Source organism: Mandrillus leucophaeus, unplaced genomic scaffold, assembly GCF_000951045.1.
Source record: "Mandrillus leucophaeus isolate KB7577 unplaced genomic scaffold, Mleu.le_1.0 Scaffold474, whole genome shotgun sequence".
NCBI classification, from domain to species: domain Eukaryota; kingdom Metazoa; phylum Chordata; class Mammalia; order Primates; family Cercopithecidae; genus Mandrillus; species Mandrillus leucophaeus.
The window spans coordinates 663,661-681,264 of record NW_012105076.1 but is presented as its reverse complement, the minus strand read 5'-3'; the positions used below and the strand labels follow the sequence as shown (position 1 = coordinate 681,264).

The 17,604-nt window shown below is 40.4% G+C and overlaps 1 protein-coding gene across 6 annotated transcripts in view; it reads left to right on the top strand.

Moving 5' to 3' along the window:
* The window catches only part of CUL2 (cullin 2), a 93,546-nt gene that overhangs the window by 17,713 nt on the left and 58,229 nt on the right, over window positions 1-17,604 (top strand). For all 6 annotated transcript variants that reach the window (XM_011995129.1, XM_011995131.1, XM_011995128.1 and 3 more), the window contains 3 exons: window positions 1,566-1,706; window positions 10,264-10,366; window positions 12,596-12,690. In XM_011995129.1, the coding sequence (XP_011850519.1) occupies window positions 1,588-1,706; window positions 10,264-10,366; window positions 12,596-12,690 (317 nt within the window). In that variant the 5' untranslated portion in view covers window positions 1,566-1,587. The remainder of the gene's footprint in view (window positions 1-1,565; window positions 1,707-10,263; window positions 10,367-12,595; window positions 12,691-17,604) is intronic.

Sequence of the window (17,604 nt, the reverse complement as noted above, 5' to 3'; positions counted from 1 at the left end):
AGTTGAAGGCCAGGAGGTGGAGGCTTTGGTATGTTGAGGAAAGAGGATGTGATTCAACATGGCTTACCCTCTTTTGGATATTTGGCTTTTCTCTGATCTTTTTCATTATTTTCCATGGAGTCTGTTCCTGAACTGTCTTCTCAGCCGGGAACGCAGAAGGGCCTCTCCCAGTCCGTGGCTGGTGGTGTGGCCGCCGTCCTCCCCACTCCCTTTGCTCGTTCTCTTTATGCATCATTCCCTCCTCCCATTCTCTGCCTCCCCTTTCCCCCATGGTGGGGGACAAGAGAAAAGATGTTTCATCCTTTTTTGGCCTTGGCTACAGACTAGGTTGGTGCTTCACAATCCTGCTAATGAGGGGAGACTTGAGGGAGGTTGTTAAAACATTTGCCAGAAAAATGTTCCTTTGAGCAATTAAATTTAACTTACAAAGTTTCTCTTTTAATTCTGATCATCTGATGTGATATTGAGAAAGATTTAGAATCTAGCTTGAACCAAGTTTCTGTAACCTTGGGACCCTTTTGTTCCAGAAACCAGCTAATTCCTAAATGCAGTTTGTCTGTGAGGCAGGAGTCTTTGAACTCCCTTAAAAGCTCATTCAGGGCTCACGCCTGTAATCCCAGCACTTTGGGAGGCCGAGGCGGGCGGATCACGAGGTCAGGAGATCAAGCCCATCCTGGCTAACACGGTGAAACCCCTGTCTCTACTAAAAATTACAAAAAATTAGCCAGGTGTGGTGGCAGGTGCCTGTAGTCCCAGCTACTTGGGAGGCTGAGGCAGGAGAATGGTGTGAACCTGGGAGGTGGAGGTTGCAGTGAGCCGAGATTGTGCCACGGCACTCCAGCCAGGGCAACGGAGTGAGACTTCGTCTCAAAAAAAAAAAGCCCATTAGGTTCACTGGAGCCAGGGGTTCCATGCTAGAGCCATGCTTTTCATTAGACCTGGGAAGTAGATATCCAAAGAATCTGGGAAGAAGCCTTAAGCTCTCCACTACAAACCTGACATTTCTTTGGAATCTTTTTTTAATCTTAAAAGGTCATGGGAATTTTATATTCTACTCCGTAATTCATCCCTGTTTGGTTTAATATAAATGTAAATTTCTTCCCTAATCTTATACCAAAACTGATGCTCCAGGAAGGTAAAACCTTTCATTTTCTTGTGTTCTCTCATATTCCCTTGCATGCTACCTCATTCCCCACTTTCAGGAGTGCAGCCCACAAGGATTTGGGGCCAAAACCTTTCAGTTGAATGTCCTGCATTATTTCCCATGATGGAAGTTGGCTTGTTAAGTGGGTCCCCGTTTCTTTCCCTCGAGATATTAAATGAGGACTATAACTCTTTGAAATTATACCCTTGATCATAAATAATTTGTACTAGAAGCTTTCCATTTCCTAGAGTTTGTAATGAATGTAAATAGTCTATGAAATTTCTTGTCTGGATAGTCATGAAAAGATGGTAGCTTTCTCACTCCTTGCATATATCATGCTATTTAATTATGTAGTGCTTTAAAAACAGATAACTAAGCTTATGGAATTAATGCTAACTTTGTTATTGTTTTTAATTGACAGATTTCAACACTACACTTGCACAATGTCTTTGAAACCAAGAGTAGTTGATTTTGATGAAACATGGAACAAACTTTTGACGACAATAAAAGCTGTGGTCATGTTGGAATATGTCGAAAGAGCAACATGGAATGACCGCTTCTCGTATCCTTTTAATGGCAGCTCGATCAGTGTTCTAAAATTGATAAACTTGTTGAAAAGTGAGAAGATGTTCAATGTTATGGAGGAACTTTCACATGTAACTATTTTCTAATATATTATTATCTACATTTCCAAGTTTGTCACCTCTTTTATGGCAATCAGTATTTGATAACCTTTCATTCAACAAGTATTTATTGAGTACTTAGTATCTGTCAAGGACTACTTTAGGCTTTGGGAATACAGTTGGTGAACAAAAAAAAATCCTTTCTATTATAAAAATAGAAGCAGACACTAAGCAGGTTAAAAAAAAAAAATCTAATGTCATTGCTTTTAAGAAGAGGTCATGATAAATGAAAGCAGGATAAGGAAGTGGGGGAGGCTTGGAGTACCTGTGTGTGCTCTGCTCTTTTAGAATGGGTGGCGAAGGAAGGCCTCCCTGAGGATGGTGACATTAGAGCAGAGACTGGAATGCAGTGAGGGAGCAAGCCATGTGATTTTGGAGGAAGAGTGCACTTGGTGGAGAGTGAACAGCAAGTTCAGTGACTGGGGTGGAAGGGGGGTTTTTTTTTTGTTTTTTTTTTTTTTGAGACGGAGTCTTGCTCTGTTGCCCAGGCTGGAGTGCAGTGGCGCAGTCTTGGCTTACTGCAAGCTCCGCCTCCCAGGTTCAAGCCATTCTCCTGCCTCAGCCTCCCGAGTAGCTGGGACTACAGGCGCCCGCCACCACGCCCGGCTAGTTTTTTGTATTTTTAGTAGAGACGGGGTTTCACCATGTTAGCCAGGATGGTCTCGATCTCCTGACCTCGTGATCCGCCCGCCTCGGCCTCCTAATGTGCTGGGATTACAGGCATGAGCCACCACGCCCAGCTGGAAGTGTGTTTTTCATTAGATTGCCTACATTTGTGAATTGAGAGCTTTATGTAACAATGCAGATTGGTGATTTCTCTAGGATGCCCTGAAGCCTAGTTTCCTGCATTCCTCTATGACAGTGATCTGCTAGACCTAACTAGTGCTGCCCTCTCTAGTAATCTTCTGGGGCTACAGAAGGGCTGCCCTCATTATATGGGGCATACATTCTTTAGAAAAGCTCTGATTTCATAAGATAGTGGTTCAGCTTGTTCTCAATGCCTAATTCAGTTGTTAATATTAAGCTGAATGTGGATGCAAGAACAGTAAAGTTCTTTAGACCAACAGAAAACCATTTAATTCCTTACAGCTCCAGTAGGCAGTAAGGGAAGTTTGTTAAGCCAACTATGTTCTGGGCACTGAAGACATGTAAAAGGATGATGACATTTCGGAAGACTTCATAGTTTGCAAAGATCTTTTATATTTTTTATGCTATTTGATATCTCAAGTCCATCAGATCAGTGGTGCAAAAATAATTACTTGACTGTAACAGATGAGGAAACTGATGTCAGAGGTAAGGGACTTACTTGTCCAGGGTCACACAGGTAGTAATTGATGGAGCACAGACTTGAATATAGTATCTTAAACATCCAATTTCCCATGCTTTCTAGTATATCTAGAGGATAACCAATGCAGATTCTGCCTTTGAATTAGATAGCTAATGTTTCTGTGGAACCTTATGGATTGGGGCAAGAATCTTAATAAAAGTTGAGAAAGTGTTGCCACTTGTATAAGTGTTGCTACTTGTGAGATTGGTCTAGGCATGTTTTTAGGTACTTTTAAGGATATTTTAACTAAAGGAGCAGAGAGGGAAGAGGAGTTGGTTATAGATGACTACAAGACGAGCAAGAGGAGGGAAAATGAACAGGAGGTAAAGAAAAAATAATTAAAATGTGTTCCTCATCGTTGTACAGAATTGACAATTTCTTGGTTTTTTAAGTGGTTTTGAAATAGATTACTTCCCTGGAAAGTAACCCTTTCAGTCACTTTATTTCTCTGATGTTATTTGTTTGGTCCATCTAATATGGTTTAGTTGTTCTTTTTTTTTTTTTTTTCCTTCAATCTTTTCTTTTTAGAGACAGTGTCTCACTCTGTCACCCAGGCTGGAGTACAGTGGTGTGACCACAGCTCGCTGCAGCCTCAACCTCCTAGGCTCAAGAGATCCTTCCACCTCAGCCTCCTGAGTAGCTGGGACTACAGGCATGTACCACCACACCTAGATGATTTTGTTAATTTTTTTCTAGAGATGGGGTCTCACTATGTTGCCCAGGCTGGTCTTGAGCTCCTGGGCTCAATCACTTCTCCTACCTTGGCCTCCCAAAGTGCTAGGATTACAGGTGTGAGCCACCTTGCCCAGCTGGTGGCTGGGCCAGTTATTCTTCACTTGATCCTGAATTTTCTCTTCCCCCAAAATAAAAAAAAAGTCTGCAAAAATAATGATTAAAGAGTATAGACCGGGCATGGTGGCTCACGCCTTTAATTCTGACACTTTGATAGGCCGAGGTGGGTGGATCACGAGGTCAGGAGTTTGAGACCAGCCTGACCAACATGGCAAAACCCTGTCTCTACTAAAAATAAAAAAATTAGCCAGGCGTGATTGTGGGTGCCTGTAATCCCAGCTACTGGGGAGACTGAGTCGGGTGAATTGTTTGAACCCTGGGAGGCAGAGGTTGCAGTGAGCCAAGATTGGGCCTGCACTCTAGCCTGGGCAACAAGAGCAAGACTCCATTTCAAAAATAAATAAAAGGCTATGTTACCGATTGTTATAAGGTAAAATTCCATCATTTTCCCTGTTATTTTGCCCAAGAATATAAAGTTCACTTCTGACCCTTAATATCTTAAGTAGAAATTTTAAGGGCCATACAATGTAAATATTTTGAAAAGGAAAAAACAGGTCCCCCCACATTGTTTCAAATATGCATTATTATTTGAACTTTTAGCATGCATTTGTGGGGAGTGTGGGTATATATATAACACAAATATGGACAAGTTCATAAAATACACTGTTGCACAAATAATTATAATGCAAGCAATTACGTTATCAATAGAACATTGAACAATAGAACATTGTCAACATTCACTATAACCCCCTCGAAACACGTGACCCTTTAAGTTCACAATCCCACCCGTTTCTCTAGGAACTAACTACTATCTTGATTTTTGTGCCTGTTGTTTTTGTGGTTCTTTTTTTTTATTAGACATAATGCAGTGATCTCAGCTCATTACAGCCTCCACCTCCCAGGTTGAAGTGATTCTCATACCTCAGCCTCCTGAGTAGCTGGGATTAAAAGTGCCCACCACCATGCCTGGCTAATTTTTGTACTTTTGGTAGAAATGGGGTTTTGCCATGTTGGCCAAGCTGGTCTCGAACCCCTGGGCTCATGTGATCCAGGCACTTTGGCACTTCTGAAGTGCTGAGATTACAGGTGTGAGACATGGCTCCCAGCCTTTTGTGGTTCTTAAATGGTGAATTCTTTGATTCTTGAACTTTATATAAATAGAATAAATAATAATGGTGAATCTTTTTTTTTTATTTTTTATTTTTTTTTGTGGCAGGGTCTCTGTTGCCCAGGTTGGAGTGCAGTGGTGTGATCTTGGCTCGCTGCAGCCTCCACCTCCTGGGTTTAAGTGATGCTCATGCCTCATCCTCCCGAGTAGCTGGGATTACAGGTACGTGCCACCATGCCTGGCTAATTTTTGTATTTTTGGTAGAGGCGGGGTTTCACCATGTTGGCCAGGCTGGTCTTGAACTCCTGATCTTAAGTGATCCCCCCCTGCCTCGGCCTCCTAAAGTTCTGGGATTACAGGTATGAGCCACTATGACCGGCCAATGGTGAATTCTTTGATTTTTGGACTATGTATAAATAGGCTGTACCTGGCCCTGTTCTGGTTTACTTTTACTCAAGGTTTTCTCTCTTTTAGTAGCTGTTAGGACAGATTTCCAGACTCCAGCAGCATAATGTAGACGTTTTCCTACTTGAGGAGAAGTGGCATCTAAAAGGTTATAGTAGGTCCAAAGTGATTGTTAGGGGAGACTTAATATTGCCTTCCCTCAACGTATTTCTTCCAGGTAGGAAAATGAGTTCATCCTCCACCATTTAAACCCAGGCGTACTGTTGTCTTCATTTGTTTTTTTTTTCGTTTGTTTGTTTGTTTTTTTCTGAGACAGAGTTTTGCTCTTGCTGCCCAGGCTGGAGTGCGATAGTGTGATCTTGGCTCACTCCAACCTCTGCCTCCTGAGTTCAAGCGATTCTCCTGCCTCAGCCTCCCAAGTAGCTGGGATTACAGGCATGTGCTATCACACCCAGCCAATTTTGTATTTTTTTTAGTAGAGACAGGGTTTCACCGTGTTGGCCAGGCTGGTCTTGAACTCCTGACCTCAGGTGATCTACCTACCTTGGCCTCCCAAAGTTCTGGGATTATAGGCGTGAGCCACCACACCTGGCCATCATTTCTAGTTTATATTCTATCAGGCATCTCTTTCAAACATAGACCAATTTTGATGTCATTTGAAAATATTGAGGCAGGTAATCTGTATCCTTGACACTTTTCACAAGTGTTAGAAGGAGAAGGTCTTAGCCATGGAGTCTGTACATAGCAGCCCATCATTCTTTCTTGGATTTTACCGATGGGGAAAGATTTTATCTATAGTCAGGTGTGTTTGGTGCATCAGCAACTGCCTCACCCTATTCTAAATTGTATCAGGCTAATTGATATTTGTTCACATTGATTCACTAGCTGTACACTTGAAAATTTTCGATTTAATTAGTCATTTTTTATCCTTGCTTGCTAATTCATGATTTCATAGATACCGCGTTTGTATTCTTTCTCATTAGAAATGTCAGCAAATCTGGCGGGGCGCAGTGGCTCACGCTTGTAATCCCAGCAGTTTGGGAGGCTGAGGCGAATGGATCACCTGAGGTCAGGAGTTCGAGACCAGCCTGGCCAACATGGTTAAACCCCATCTTTACTAAAAATACAAAAAAATTAGCCAGGCATGGTGGCGCTCAACCGTAATCCCAGCTACTCGGGAGGTAGGCAGGAGAACTGCTTGAACCTGGAGGGTGGAGGTTGCAGTGAGCCGAGATTGTGCCACTTCACTGCCTGGGCAAAAGAGTGAAACTCTGTCTCAAAAAAAAAAAAAGTCAGCAAATTCCTTTTTACTGGGTATTTAATTTAATTTAATTTTTTAATTGTCAAATCTTTTTTTGGTTGTCTTACCATTTTCAATTTTTTAGATAACCTTTACTTTTACTCCATTGCAAAACTCTTACTGTTTTTGACCCACAGCATAATAGAGTTCATACTGTTAAATCTCAAAATTAAGCCCAATCATAGGAAACACCTTTTAATAGAGAACATGAAATAAAATAAATAACTTTGCTGCTGATTAGGACTATCTTTTGGTTGCAGCTAAGAGCTTTCATTCTGGAACAGCTTAGTTTCTGACTGAGACATTTTTAAACTGGAAAATTCATAAATAGAAGGGTTTTTGTATTCTGGCTCCCTAAAAAATGACTTAGGAAAAGAAAGTCTAGTGAAAGAATGTTTAAGTTGAAATCTGACCTCTAGTTATTTTGTGTTTTGTTTTTTTGTTTTGTTTTTTTTTTTGAGATGGTGTCTCACTCTGTTGCCAGGCTGAAATGCAGTGGCGTGATCTCGGCTCACTGCAACCTCCGCCTGCCAGGTTCAAGCAATTCTCCTGCCTCAGCCTCCCGAGTAGCTGGCATTACAGGCATGTGCCACCACACCCGGCTAATTTTGTATTTTTAGTAGAGACAGAGTTTCACCATGTTGGCCAGGATGGTCTTAATCTCTTTTTTAAATTAATTAATTATTTATTTATTTTGAGATGGAGTCTTGCTCTGTAGCCCAGGCTGGAGTGCAGTGGCGCGATCTCAGCTCACTGCAACCTTTGCCTCCTGGGTTCACGCCATTTTCCTGCCTCAGCCTCTCCAGTAGCTGGGACTACAGACGCCTGCCACCACGCCTGGCTAATATTTTTGTGTTTTTAGTAGAGATGGGGTTTCACCATGTTAGCCAGGATGGTCTCAATCTCCTGACCTCGTGATCTGCCCACCTTGGCCTCCTAAAGTTCTGGGGTTACAGGCGTGAGTCCCCACGCCTGGCCTCGATCTCTTGACCTTGTGATCCGCCCGCCTTGGCTTCCCAAAGTGCTGGGATTACAGGTGTCAGCCACCATGCCCAGCCAACGTTTTTTGTCTTTTAAAGTATCTTGTCTATAATCGAATCATAGCTGAGTATTGGAGGTTGAAAAGCTCATTTTCATAGGTGTTCTTCATAAGGACTAAACATTTCCTGGTTGGTTGGATATTTAAATAGGTTAGAGAAAAAGAACATATTTAATTGGTTAAAATTATACAGTGGTTTGAGACCCAAAACTATGGTGAGTTAAAACATGAACTTTAAATTTTTATTAAGGTGGATTCACTCCATTAAAAAAATACGTATATTCTGGAAGAGTCCAACAGTGCAGAAGTACTATGTATGGAATGAAGTAGGAGAGTCTACCTGTACCACCTCTCTTGTGTAGCTCCTTTCTCCTTATGCTGGAGATGTGACACAAATCCTTCCAGTAGATTTTGTTTACATTTACATGCAGTAGATATATTAATTTTGGCGTTGTGAGACATTTGGGCACATAATTAACATATGCAAAAATCATGGTATTGAATAGTTTTAATTTTTCAATACCAATTAAGTCATATCTTTTAGAAGTAAGTGTGTATATGGCTTTAGGAAGACATAGTTGGAGCAAATAACATCATTATGTTGTATGAAAATTCTAGAAGTAGGTATTCAGAACCATAAGACATAATCTTTGTTAAAATGTCCACATAGTCTTTGTTACAAAGTCTACGTAATCTTTGTTAAAATGATTTAATTACTAATTATTACTAAAAATAAGTAAAGCTGGGTGTGGTGGCTCATACCTATAATCCCAGCACTTTGGGAGGCCAAGGCAGAAGGATTGCCTGAGCCCAGGAGTTTGAGACCAGCCTAGGCAACATGGTGAGACCCTGTTTCTACAAAAAAATTCTTTGAATTAAAAATATAAATAAATAAAGCTTAAAAATATATAAATAGAACCGATCAAAAATTTATAAATAAGTAAATAAATGTGGAGAGGGCTGCTTGTGCTTTCTGGGGTAAGGGAGCATGTGAGATTGATTTTCCATCTCCTTTCCTTCGGTAGGATTTAATAAATCGTCATGTGCTAGGAACTGTGCCTGGGAGCTGGGAGTATGGAGTTGATGAAGGATAGGCTAATGTGGATGGGAAAGGTATAAGTAAATTTTACTGTGTAAAAATAAATTTTGTAGAATAATACATAAAGTGTTGGGGGGGGACATAGAGGAGGAAGAATTTGCATCTTTATTTTTAAGTTAACGTTTTTATTTCACAGTATTTCCTAGTCTTTCTATTAAACGTAAACACCTGACTTCATCCTGAATCATCAGCCTTATTATCAATTTGTATCAGCATCTTTGGTTAGGCTGATCTCAGGTTGCTCATAGGTCCTTTATCTTCTACATTTGGTTAGTGATGGGCAGTTTATAAAGTACTTTAACATATCTGAGTTTATTTGGGTAAACTATGGAGATGTCAGGGAAAGGTTCCTTATCTTTACCTTGGAGACACTTGGTGGTGGTCATCGTACCGATCAGATGGCATATAGTCCTGGAGTATAACCACCTGGAGGTCCTGACCTCTGTGTTGCTCTGGTGTCAGTGTTCCTGTGGACAAATGAGCTGTTACCCCCAAAATGCCTTGTCACAGTGGTTGGAGGCAGCATATGAAACACCTAGTTCCCAGAATCGTAATCTAATACCGTGTCTGGTCCCAAACTTGTAAATGGGCTTTGCCTTAAGTCTTATCTTTTGTTCTTCTTGGTCTATAATGTTTCTAATTATTGGAGATGTTGAGAAGATCCAATAAAGCAAAGAATATTAAAAAAAAGAAAAAAAGGAAAAAGGAAATGCCACCCCAGAGAGGCTAGGAAACTTGGTGAAGATCACTAGCTAGTGAAAGGTAAAGTCTTACTTCTTTCCACTCCTGTTATCTACCTCCGGTGAGACTTAGCAAGGTACTTAGTTGATGTTCAGAAATTTAATTGATATTCCTACTCATGGTATATTTCTTCTGATAGAATAACGGTAGAGTATCCTAACTGCTATGATGTAGGAGGCTGTGTCAAATGAATAATTTTTGTTTAGTCTCTCAGAATTGCTTAGACATATCTGCCTCTTGTCATATTCCATAGCCCTTCATTGATGCTATGCTAATATCTGTTCTAATATAAATCTTATTTTGTAGGATTCTGGGTAATTTGAATTTCCAGAAACTCCCTCTGGATTTTAACCTCTCTGATAAGAACCGTTTTCCTTACAGTGTCTTCAAATAATTCTCAGTAAATACTTGTGGAACAAATAAGTGAATGAATCTTATAGTGCTTTTTAAAGTAAGCATGATTATGTATTCTATCTTTGTCATATATATAACAGTATTATGTATTTTATAAGCTAAACCATGGAAAGAAGTAATGTTTTTTCATTTTTTAATGCCAAACAAGGTAAATCTCATTATGTTTTAAACTTGTCTCCAATAAATATGAAAACCTTAATAATTTAACTAGAGATATCTATGCTTTATGTGTGGCCTATCCTGAACCCCTTGGAGAAAGACTTTATACAGAAACTAAGATTTTTTTGGAAAATCACGTTCGGCATTTGCACAAGGTAAGCAATGATACATACATGATATAAATATGTTGATAGTTGTATACCTTACTAGTATACTGTTTTCCAGTGTAGAACTTTTATCAAGGTGAGCTTGTTTTGCTGCTGCTGCTGCTCTTTAAATTTTTTTTATTTTTTTATTTTTTTGAGATGGAGTCTTGCTCTGTCGCCCAGGCTGGAGTGCAGTGGTGCGATCTCTACTCACTGCAAGCTCCACCTCCCGGGTTCACGCCATTCTCCTGCCTCAGCCTCCCGAGTAGCTGGGACTACAGGCGCCCGCCACCACGTCTGGCTAATTTTTTGCATTTTCAGTAGAGACAGGGTTTCACCGTGTTAGACAGGATGGTCTCCATCTCCTGACCTCGTGATCCGCCTGCCTCGGCCTCCCAAAGTGCTGGGACTACAGATGTGAGCCACCGTGCCCAGCCTGCTTTTTTTTTAAATATAGGAGTAGGTGGGAATACAGACACACACCACCACACCTGGCAATTTTTTTTTCTTTTTTTTTTTTTTTGGTAGAGACGGGGGGCTCACTATACTGCCTAGGCTGGTCTCAACCTCCTGGGCTCCAGTGATCCTCCCGCCTTGGCCTCCCTTGTTTTTGCTTCTTAATAGGCATTTAAAAAATATATACATATTAAGATCTTTGAGTCAAGCACTGTGTTGTTAGGGAAATCAGTTTACTTGTTCAGCATCTTGTAATTAGTAAATGAAGGAGAGGGTCAGCTCAGAGTTTGTTGAGTTTTAAAACTCATAGGAATATCCTATTCCTCTGGATATTGTTTAACACAGCCAAATTTTCCCTTGTTTTTAATTCGTATCTCTTGGTAAATCTCTGTCTTTATTATTTTCACTTTTTAGCTGCCTTTCATATGCTATATAAAGTCTTCCCAAAATCTAAAATTAAAAAGAAATGGTAAACGATGATAGTAGCTGTCTCTGTGACCAGTTTTTTGATTAGTATGCTACACATAGAGGGGCAGCATCACAGACATGATCTGTGTATAAACAGTGAATTTCGCAGTATTTTGCTATAGACAGCATTTCTAACTTAATTTAGACTACTGATCTAATCAGGAACTGGGTGAGATAATTTTGTGCCTGCGTAAGAATCTTCACTCTGCTTTTTATTAGCTGTTGTAACCACAGGCAACTCACTTAACAACTACCTTATGGACTGAGTTTTGTCTTTCTTTATCTATAAAATGGGAGTAAAACAACACAGTTTATTTAAACTGTCTAACCCTGCACGTGGTCAGGAGTAGATACTTTTTTAAATAGTAAGAATTGGCCTGGTGTGGTGGCTTACACCTGTAATCTCAGCAGTTTGGGAGGCTGAGGCAGGAGGATCATATGAGGCCAGGAGTTCAAGACCAGCCTAGGCAATGTAGTGAGACACTATCTGTACAAAAAAAAAAAAACTCATAAGTAAGGCACAATTGATTGTGTGCTGTTTCCCTGAAAATACTGGAAAATGCTCTACTTTTGATTGTATATGGCATGTGCATTTTAGTGTTCTAATGTGATCATTTATCCGCTTATGAAAGCGCTTTTGATAGCAAGTGTGTTAAAGTGGTCTTAAAGTGTTTATGTTTAGTATGTTAATTTAAAGTTCTACTATTGTCAGCTAGTGAGCTTTGGTTACACCATAAATGATAACTATGTAAGACATTAATAATTTTTTTGCAATTTTATATTTTAGGTTACATTGTGTGAATTTTTTTTTTTTTTTTTTTGAGAGATAGAGTCTTGCTCTGTTCCCCAGGCTGGAGTACAGTGGTAGGATCTTGGCGTGATCGAGTTCAAGTGATTCTCCTGCCTCAGCTTCCCAAGTAGCTGGAACTTACAGGCGTGTGCCACCACGGCTGGCTAATTTTTTTGTATTTAGTAGAGATGGGGTTTCACCATGTTGGTCAGGCTGGTCTTGAACTCCTGACCTCAGGTTATCCGCTCGCCTCTGCCTCCCAAAGTGCTGGAATTACAGGCGTGAGCCACTGCACCCGGCTCACTTTGTTCTCTATTATGGATGTTTCACTTTCATATTGAAGACTCACATCTTTCCCAGTTGTTTCATTTTTAATAAGTGTAGTTAATATGTATTGTGTAAATGTAATTTATACAGTTTTAATTATGTAAATTATTTTAGAACATTAATTTTGATACATTTTATGGTTCACAGTGAAAAGGATTATTGCTTTTCAAGTAAAAATATTTTTCCTCTTTATATAGAGAGTTCTGGAGTCAGAAGAACAAGTACTTGTTATGTATCATAGGTACTGGGAAGAATACAGCAAGGGTGCAGACTATATGGACTGCTTATATAGGTGAGTGTGCCTTTAAAGTCTAGACAAGCTAAGCAGCATTGCCTGCATTCAATAGTTGACAGGATAATTTTTTTATTATCTATTTCTCATTCACATGTGCAGAACTAAAGCATCCTCTCTGACATGGACTTTTCTCTGCTATGGGGAAAGGTCTATAGTCAGGGTAAGGTGGGTTTTTAGGAGCCAGGGAGTGTGTAGAATGTTCTGTGAAAAGTAAAACTGTACTCAATTGCATGGCTCTGTTTCTTCTGATTGTTTGCAACCTGTAGCATGTGTTTAATCTCAACAGAGATCAATGTGAAAATTCAACTTGCATGAAACTTAGTGGGAAAATCTCAGCTCATGTCCCCTCAATATGTTCTTATTTGGCTCTAGCATTCAGTATTTTATGTTTGATGCAAACGATGTTAGATAAATTACTGGGTTATTTTCCCCTTGAAGTTCTGCATTCCCCATGCTCTAGGCATATTGAATTACTTGTAGTTTCATGATGGCCCATGGTCTCTCCCATTTTCCTGCCTTTCCTGATGCTGTTCCATCTGCCTGGATTGCTCTCTCTTTCTTTTTCTATTTTTCTTTCATTTTGTCCTTTTTTTTTTTTTTTTTTTTTTAGGCAGGATCTCACCTAGGCTGCAGTGTAGTAGCATGATCTCAGCTCACTGCAGCCTCAACCTCCTGGGCCCTAGCAATCCTCCCACCTCAAACCCTCTTCTCCCCAGTTGCTGGAACAACAGGTGTGCACCGCCATGCCCAGCTAATTTTGTTTATTTTTTGTAGAGATGCTGTCTCACCATGTTGCCGAGGATGGTCTTGAACTCCTGAGCTTAAGCAGTTCTCCCACCTCAGCCTCCCAAAGTACTGGGATTACAGGCATGAGCCACTGTGTCTGTCTAAATTAGTACTATTAAATTGGTGCTACTTATGAACTTTTAGTCAATGTTGCAGCATATTTAGTATGTGTGTGTAAAATGATATGAGTAGTTAGTATCTCCATTGTTTACAGAGGAAGAAAGCAATGCTGAGAGCATGATTTTGTTGAAGGTCACTCAGCTAATGAGTCACAAAGGCAGGATTTAAACCCAGATCAGTCTGAATCCGAAGCCCATCCATTTAACTACTTAATTCTACCATAATCTTGTTCCAGAAACATGCTATTTCACTTAAGTAGATTCTACTCTCAATCTTTTTCTTGTATAGGCATACTTTGGAGATGATGTGGGTTCAGTTCCAGACCACCACACAATAAAGGGAATATTGCAATAAGACAAGTCACACAAATTGTTTGGTTTCCCAGTGCATATAAGTTATGTTTATGCTATACTGTAGTCAAAGTGTGCAGTAGCATTGTCTAAGAAAATGTGCACAACTTAATTTAAAATTACTTTATTGCTAAAAAAAAAAAAAAATGCTATTGATCATTTGAGCCTTCAGCAAGTTGTAATCGTTTTGCCAGTCTTCTTGCCTGGGTGTTGAGGGCTGCTGACTGATCATGGTGGTGGTTGCTGAAGGCTGGGGAGGCAATGTGTCCGAATAAGACAACAATGAAGTTAGCTGCATCAGTTGACTCTTTCTTCACAAAAGATTTCTCTGTAGGGTGCAATGCTGTTGGATAGCATTTTACTTGCAGTAGAAATTCTTAAAAAATTGGAGTCAGTCCTCTCAAACCCTGCCACCACCTTACCAGCTAGACTTACATGATATTGGAATCCTTTGTTGTCGTTTCAACAATGTTCATACCATCTTATTGGGAGTAGATTCTATCTCAGGAAACCACTTTTTCATCCATAAGAAGCAACTCCTTATCCATTCAAGTTATAGCATGAGATTGCAGCAATTCAGTCCCATATTCAGGATCCACTTCTGAGTTCTCTTGATGTTTCCACAACATCTCCAGTCACTTCCTCCCCTGGAGTCTTGACCCTCTCTAAGTCATCCATGAGGGTTAGAAGTGTTAACCAAAATGAGTGACTGAGGCAGGTGTCTCAATCAAGGTTTATTGAGCCAGCTTAAGGATGCACCCAGGAAAATGCAAGGCACAGATGCATCTGTGGCTGTTTTGTCCAAAGAGGTTCTTAGGAGGTTTAGTGTTTGTACATTTTCCTTAAAACATGAGGGGTGGTGGCAGTGAGGCAAATGATTATCTACTTGTGAGACTAATTAATGCCCAGTAAATCTACATTTTATATAAGGTAAACCTTTGAAGAAAAAGGATATAGAGGAAGAAAACAGTTGTTCAGACGTCTCACAGAGAGGTGAAGAATGATTACTGTCATCTTGCCTTTGCTCTGTGCCTGGGAATATCAACTAAGAATTGACACTTACCAGGTGGATGCTAACAGACCTTAGGTTTTAGGAACTAGACTTTAGATTACAGATCTGGAGTTATAATTGACTTGTCCATGTGTTATGGGAGGATTTACATTTTAACGGTTTCGAGGCTGGCAAAGAATTTACGTATGAGTGACTTTTTGAGGGGGGGTAGTCATAAGGAAATGGCTGAGGTTTTTTACCTTACCCCAGGGGTCTGGCTAATATATAATGTTTCCACACAAAGTTGTAACAGTTATCCGTCCAGGAAAAGGATGACCATTTAGCATGACTCAGCCTCCAAAGTTAAATTCCTGTTTTGGCATAGGAATTTTGGGAATCCTGAGATTTTATTTCCCTTTACAGAATTGGCATCTTCCAATCACCTGTTCATAATGATATTTAGACCTTCTCCCATGAATCATAAATGTTCTTTTATTTTATTATTAATTTTTGAGACCGAGCCTCGCTCTGTTGCCGTAGCTGGAGTGCAGTGGCACAGTCTCGGCTCACTTCAGCCTCTGCCTCCCAGGTTCAAGTGATTCTTCTTCCTCAGCCTCCTGAGTAGCTGGGATTAGAGGCACGTGCCACCACACCTGGCTAATTTTTGTATTTTTTTTAGTAGAGATGGGGTTTCACCATATTGGCCAGGATGGCCTTGAACTCCTGACCTCAAGTGTTCTGCCCACCTCAGCCTTCCAAACTGCTGGGATTACAGGCATGAGCCACCGTGTCCGGCCGCATGTCTTTATTAGGAAGCAAATATGTGGTTAATAAATTTGATTGTAAAATACTACAGTGACTTATAAAATAAAATTAATAATACTGTCCATATTAAAATGAAAAATGGCACTGTTAATATTTTACATCATGACTTTAATTAATTAATTAATTAATTTTTTTCAGACAGAGTCTTGCTCTGTCACCCAGGCTGGAGTGCAATGGTGCGATCTTGTCTCACTGCAACCTCTACCTCCTGGGTTCAAGTGATTCTCCTGCCTCAGCCTCCTGAATAGCTGGGATTACAGGCAGCCACCACCATGCCTGGCTAATTTTTGTATTTTTTTAGTAGAGGTGGCATTTCACCATGTTGGCCAAGCTGGTCTCCTGACCTCAGGTGATCCGCCCGCCTAGGCCTCCCAAAGTGCTGGGATTACAGACGTGAGCCACCTCACCTGGCCATGACTTGATTTTAAAATGTTGTATTTCAAGCTTAAATTTACCAAGAGTAGCAATCTGCAATAAGAAAGACATAGTTAATGTAAGTTAGTTTAAATTTTATTCTGTGAGGAAAAGATAATACTGGTTTGTCCTAGCAGATACAAAGCATGTAAAGCTGCACTAAATTAGTAACCTGGCTCGAGAATATACATCCAGATCTTTGGAATGGATTAGTGAATTCAGGCCTCATCTGCAGATCTAGCATCTGCTTCTATGCTAAGCAGTTTACACTTATTACATAGTTAAAGAAAGCTCCTGTAGAATTCTGAATAGGGAAGTGACATCCTGACAGCAGAATTTTTAGATGAATTAAAGATGCCAGAAACTGAAGTAGAGCCCAGTCATAAAAGTCTTTCACATGATCGGGGCAGAGGGTAAGCAAGTACATTGGAAGTCAAAGGAAGTAGTGGGAGGAGGTGATGAATACTTTAGGAAGACAGGAAGACTGACTAATTAAAGCAGGCAAAATGAAAGGATGAGATAAGGGATTCTGATGTTTTAGGTGAGGTTACCGGAATGGTCTTGGTTCCAGTGACCAGAAAAGAAAACCGGTTTGGAGCAGAGATTCCATATTGGAAGGCATATGTAAATGGTAATGATATGACAACTAAGTACCCTCTACTGAGGGAGCACCCCTCCTTGACGAAATCTTACATTTGTTTCTATATTCTAGCACAGAGTGAGCTCTGTGTGGGCAGAGACCATGTTTTTGCTTTTCATCTTTGTGTTTGCGTGCCTCATATTGTACCTGGCACACAGTACACCCTCGGCTGATGCGTATTGAATGGGAGTGGAAGACCTCCTGAGTTTCTGTGCCAGCCCTGCCACTTAGGAGCTGATTGACCTTTGGCAAGCTCTTGAACTTCTCTAGGCTGCAGCTTTCTTATGTATAAAATGATCATAGGAGTACCACATACATCTGTCTTATAGTATTCAGCCTCATAAAATGCTTAGGGCTGTGTCTGACAGGTGATCTCAATAAATTTAGTGATTACTTTTATTTCCTGGTATTCATGGCTTTTATGATCTGGCTGCAGGCTGCTTTTCCAAGTTTGTGTTCTACTGTTAGCTCTTGCTATCCTGGCTGTCTGGAATGTTATCCGTTTATTTATTCAGTAATTCATTCAGTAAGTATATTTTGAGGACTTGACTTTTGCCTGCCACTACTGTGGATGCTGTCTACAAGAGGGGGTTCTTGCTTTGTAGACATTCTAGAGAGGAGATGAATGTACAAAAAAAGAAACCAATAAAAGCATAGGATTATTTCATGTAGTAGCAATTACTGTGAAGAAAGTAAAACACTGGCCGGGCGCGGTGGCTCAAGCCTGTAATCCCAGCACTTTGGGAGGCCGAGACGGGTGGATCACGAGGTCAGGAGATCGAGAC